The 6,000-nt window shown below is 41.3% G+C and overlaps 1 protein-coding gene across 1 annotated transcript in view; it reads left to right on the plus strand.

Annotated features, from left to right (window-relative positions):
* The window catches only part of LOC149172338 (ABC transporter C family member 10-like), a 103,443-nt gene extending 98,502 nt beyond the window's left edge, over window positions 1-4,941 (plus strand). The window contains 2 exon segments of the mRNA XM_089426281.1: window positions 4,278-4,520; window positions 4,669-4,941. Of these exon segments, the coding sequence (XP_089282407.1) occupies window positions 4,278-4,520; window positions 4,669-4,791 (366 nt within the window). The 3' untranslated portion in view covers window positions 4,792-4,941.
* The last annotated feature ends 1,059 nt before the right edge of the window (window positions 4,942-6,000 follow it).

Raw genomic sequence — 6,000 nt, forward strand, 5'->3', positions numbered from 1 at the left:
CAAAGTTGAGCTTAAAATATTCTTTAAGAGTTCACAAACCTCAGCTGTGTTAACTGACCCGTTTCCAAATCCAGGCACAAATCTGGTTGATAGTGGAAGTGCTTCCCCGTCGCAAGTGCTAATGTTGTCGATTTCCAAGCAACAAAATGATGCTTTGATTTCGACAAGGAATAAAGATTACGGGAATCAGCAGCTGTCGAACGACAAAGGTAAAGATCAACCAAGTAGTTCGACAACAACTTCAACAGAAGTTGTACCACCCATCATTCCTGAATTAACAATAAAACTGCCAAAGGGAGTAGTACACAAGTCGACATTTAATCCTCGTGCCAGAGCAGCGCAGCATAATAACATAGTGGAAGATTTGGCCCAATCGCCATCCGCTATGTCGACTCTTGAAGTACTACAAAATTGTCCATCCCAAAGGCAGGCTTTGTTATCAGCCATTGGTGGGGTTGATCCTAAGGATTCCAATCTTGTATCCATTGACCACAAATGATACGATCCTCAGTTACCAGCTCAACTAGCTTTTCTTATTCAAGTGAAAGCCCTCAACAAAACTGTTCATCGGACAATTATTGATGAGGGGGCATCTACATGTATTATGTCGATGAGTTGCTGGAAAACTTTAGGATCTCCAACCTTGTCACAATCTTCAATGACATTAAAAGCATTCGACGGAAGGACATATACCCCATATGGTATCCTAAGTAACTTGAAAGTTGAACTAGGAGGGAAAACAGTAGAAATTGATGTTGAAGTAATCAACGGAAACCTTGATTACAACATCCTATTGGGAAGACCCTGGATATACGCTATGGCCGCAGTTGTGTCGACCTACTTCAGGAAGATTGCATTTCCCTTCCAAGGAGGAATTGCAATCATCGACCAACAAACATTTCTCCCCAACAGTCCACAAGTTACGGGAAGCAGTCCAATGATCCATGGAAGCAATCGTGCGCTCCAAAATATCGGAGTAGGTCTCCTAAAAGACCCTGCCTTAATGGGTACTTTTGCCCTACCGCCTCCGAGTAATATGGCAGAAGTGGCCACAGTGGAATATGAAACCTTCTATATCTAATAGATTTGGACTCCGAGGACAGTTCTTATCTCGTGTCAACCTCGTTAAAAAATGAAACAAGGAGTCATGAGGATAGTTCTTTTACTGTATCAACCTCATTAAAATATGAAACAAACCCCCTTTCCAAATCTCAAAGGTAAGCCTTCATTCCAAGCATCGAGTTGAATGCAATGAAGCTTGGGGGGCATGCACCTCGATTTGCGTTATTATGCTGGGGGCATGCAAACTTATCATCGAGCAGTTTTAGCACATAGTTCATGCTCGTTAAAAAATAAACATAAGATCGAGCAAGTGTTTCAATCCGCGTTTAAGCTTGTTAAAAAATGAACTACCTTCCGGTAAATAACCACCGTGAATGTAACATTATCGGCCATTAAAGCCTTGGTCGTGTTTGCACCGTCACCTCCACTTTTCCATTGGCCAATCATTCACCTCCATTTGATTGTTTACCCATTTTGAGGAACAACTGCGAAGAGTGATTTCACTAGCCATCCTTGTGACACTGCCGTGATTGGAAAATTCCAACCCTTACCTGGAATCAGCTGCTACCCGTTTTATCACTCGTTCCTCAAAAGACGAGTCTTCTTTAAGATCTTTTCACGTGACTCGTAAAACATGAAAAGATTGCCGATTTTTGGCCTTCCAGCTCGTTAAAGCGACCGGAAGTGCTATCCCTCCTCTAGATTTTAATCCTTTTGGACCTGAGGGATTATTGCACAAAAAGATCGAGCGCTTGTTTTGTTCGGCTCGTTAAAACTATCGAAAACTCATCCCTTCTGTATTGTTTTATACTTTTTCGGACTTAAGGGATTAGATGACAAAAAAGGAACTTTGGAGTTATCTTTACGTACCTTTTTAGACTCTCTAAAATTGAAAAGGACCGAGTTATCTTTGTCGTTAGACTCGTTAAAAGCATTAATAGCGACAAACTTGTCTTTAGACGAGAACGAGTTTCACTATCGCTAGGCTCGTTAAAACATAGTGATGGGTTTGCCCGAAGGGCAAATTATAGAACAAGCATATGTTATCGTCCTCAAGCTTGACAAAAATAAAGAGGTACTGGTCAGAAATGACCGGGGAAAATTGGGAAGAAACTCAAAGAACTTTTATTGGTAGCAAGTCGCTCTTGAACATGACACTTCCACTCTGTGCCTGAGTTGGGTTGGGTTGTTTCATTCACCGATCACATTGCCATGGTCTCGCCATACCATCCACCTTTAGGGTAAATGCTACCGATCCATCACACAAGTGTCGCCAATATGTTCAAGAGAAGTCATCCAGAGAAGTCAACCGTGTCCCATCCACTACCATACATTATCCTTCATCCTTTCATGACCGCCACCCTGAACCATATATCATCAGATCGTTTTCACCTCCATCAAAATCATTTGCTCCGTTCCGTGTCACTGATGTGGGATACATTAAGGCCCTCCTTTGACGGATCGCTTCTTGTCGACATCAGCTCATTATCCAAGAAGTTGATCTAGGAACACCCCCTTCAGTACTTTGAAGCTTGCATGCCTCAATGGCAAGTTTCTCACTTCCGGCGACAGGTATACATCAATGACCTTCGACCAAAAGATTTTGCATGGTGTTCGACGCCAAGTCCTTTATTCACACCACGCGAATTGTACTGCAGTACCTTGAGGGTCATTATCATTATCGGTGATTCCTCTCGCGCTTGTTAACCATTTACATCATTGATTGGTAATCAAGTGATGTCTTTCCATGTTCGACTTCAGAACATTTCTCACATGGATCGACTTGTACTCAGAGTGAAGATCAGACGAGATTGAAGACCCCGGATCTAGTTTCATCCATCCGGGCTGCGATATATATTCAGGGAAAATAAAGACATTGACATGTACAGCATTACAGCACAGATAATCATCCTACCAAAAGGATGATGATTTCATCAAAATCATCAGTCTACCATCAGACGATTGTCTGTTCTATGTACAGAAAAATGAATTTATAAAGCTGAGCATGGGAATGCCTGCCTCAGCTAGATCATGAAAGCAGTATGAAAAATAATGTATTGTATTGTATCTTATTACAGGTCTCCTCCCAGCATTGGAAGAACTTCGGATCCTCCTAATAAAGCATTTCACTCGATAAACGACCTCATACTTTAGGGGGCAACTGTTATAGAAATTTTTGTGCCTTACAGCATTGAGCATGAAATTTCCATAATCCAAGGGATCCAAAGTCCCTAAAAGAGTTTTTCCTACCCCTAAAGGAAAAAGGTAAACAAAAGACAGCTCCTCCGAGAAGTTCTCCACCAGAAACTGCCCAAAACTAGTCAAATCAGGATCAATTCAGAGGCTCCACTAGCTTCCTGCGCTGAAATGCAGAGGCTACACTGGCTAGGTGCATTGCAACGCAGGTGGAAGCACTACCAGGGTGCGCTGAGCGGGAAATGACAAATGGCAAGCTCATTCAACGAGGTGGAAAGACCATGGAAGCTTCCAGAATCTTCTCCAATGACACTTGCCTCAATGAAATTGACTAGTGATGAGTAAGATGCTCTCAACCTCCAAGTGGAAGCAAGAACTGACAGAGAGAAGCCACAAGTCAAAACATAAGCTGACTCATCCTCTCTGCTTATATCTATATATAGATCTCTCATCCCAGAGATCCAGAGGTTAGAGGTTGGAATTTTGTAATTTGTAGAGAATTGCTGTTGGTTTGAGATTGAGATTAGTACATTGGGTGATTTATGCTTTGTTGGAGGAGAGGAAGGGATTCCTTTGATGGGAGGTAGATGCTGGGTCGGGACTCACTTGGTTGTATCTCCTCTTGAACCTTGTTATCATATCAATAAAGCTATTTGAGTTTCTCTTATATGCTTGTATTTCAATGATGTTTTATTGTATTTGCATATTTAGTTTATATCTGATCCTAAACTAGTTATGAATGTGAACCTATGTCTTTTGTGTAGTCTTCCTCTCTTGTGATCTTGCAGGAACTGGGTGAAGCTGGACCAGTGAAAGAGCAGGCAGCGGGAAGCGAACAAAAGAGAGAGTGATTGGATCGACAAACTAGCGAAAGACACTGGTTAGTGACATCCTTCTTTCTCTATTTACATGTCATAAAGAAGAATACTTAGATAGTTTTCCTTGTTTGTTGCTAAGGCACTATCACCTCTTAGAGTGGGATAGGGGCATTCCGAATTGGATACTTTTCCCAACAACAGGGGGACGATGGAGAGAATTGGAGTGTAGGACAAAGACAATTATTTTGTTTCAGACGTGCATTGCTAAGGAAAAGTCGAATCCTTGTTCTAGACGAAGCAACAACATCAATAGACAATGCTACAGATGCCATTCTCCAGACAATAATTAGAAAGGAATTTGCAGATTGCACTGTAATTACCGTTGCACACAGGATACCGACTGTTATGGACAGTGACATGGTGGTTGCCATCAGTGATGGTAAGGCCCTGTAATTGTATCTTATCTCTGTGCTATATGCATGGATTGGTTTCAACTGAATTTGTTGCAGTTGAGGAAATGGACAGTAGTGAAAGTGAGTCTATTCATTTCTACCTAATTTGAATGCTTTTGATTTGAATTCATGCAATTGAGATGGTGGAGTGTGATCATCCATTGAAGCTGATGGAAAGGGAAGGATCGTTATTTGGAAGGCTTGTGATAGAGTATTGGTCCCACACATCAAATGCTCTTCTTCATGCAACAAGCACTAAATGAATAACCTTTCCGTCTCTCTGCCCAGATCATGAGATCTTTGGTCGATGCTTTAACTCTTGCATGAAGGGCTAATTGTAGCATTGGTGACCTTATTGTTCAATTGATGTATTCTCGTGTTAGATAAGATCTCATTGTAACAGCGATCAAAATGACAGGTCTACGAAAATCTGGGAGGCCAGTTGTTTAAAATTAGCTCATATGTTGTTGCAACCTGAATTTTCGTTCATAAAAAAATACTTTGAACAATGTGTTTTTGTGCACAAGGGCCTGAAAAAGTCTCTGTTGAAATTTCTAAGTCTAACCTGTTAGAAATTCTTCCTGCACTATCTGGTTTATTTCACCTACTTGTTTAAATTTTTAACAAGTTATTTAACCATATAAATACTGAAAATAAACACAAATGCAGTCTCAACCATCTAAAAATCATCAACAGAGAGAATAGACAAACACACAAGTGACACCATTATTTTTGGACAATCTTCCCCGGAAAAACCCAACTTGGGAAAACTGGTGCAGCAGTTCTGAGGGTTTTATTACTAAGCAGCGCTTCTTGAGTACAACTAGGGTGCCAAACTGGCTCACTCAACATAGAAATCAATCTGGAAACCATACCTCTATTCGGGAGCAAATATTCAGCAAGTCTGCTCCACGAAAATCTCTTTGATGCTTCTCAGAAGCTCTGATTCAGCCCTCCTGGCCTCTGCGTCACTCAGAAGCCCCCTACGTCAGCCTTCTGCTGCTCTGCGCTGGCTCTCTGGCCCTCTGCGTCATCCACGCAGGCCCTGCGAGCCTCTGTGCAGTCACTCTGGCCCTCTGCGTGGCTCCTGCTGGCTCTGCGTAGCCTCCTTTGCTTTTGTCCTGGTCCTTTGGCACTATCTCTGCCTCTCTGCTATGCACTCATTGCCCCTCACTGCAACTCAGATTACTTGTTCGAATTTTCTCAGCAAACCCTGCTCCTGAAAATCAAACTAACTAATAAATCTTGGTATATCTCCAACTGACCCTCATGCCTCCTCTTATACTTTTTATGTCGAGTTTTCAATGGTCAAAAATCTCTAATCAACTGTTAAGATTAGATTGGGCTTGATCCATGTCTTTTAGAACATTCTCATGAAATTTATATTAATACCCATTAATATTTTAATTTTCCTAAGTTTAGACTTAGGAACTCCATTAAAAATATTAATTATTTTAAAATCTTTTTAACAG

The sequence above is a fragment of the Pinus tabuliformis genome, chromosome 4_2 (assembly GCF_031772625.1).
Source record: "Pinus tabuliformis cultivar Carrire ecotype Pingquan chromosome 4_2, CPIR1, whole genome shotgun sequence".
Classification (NCBI taxonomy): Eukaryota; Viridiplantae; Streptophyta; class Pinopsida; order Pinales; family Pinaceae; genus Pinus; species Pinus tabuliformis.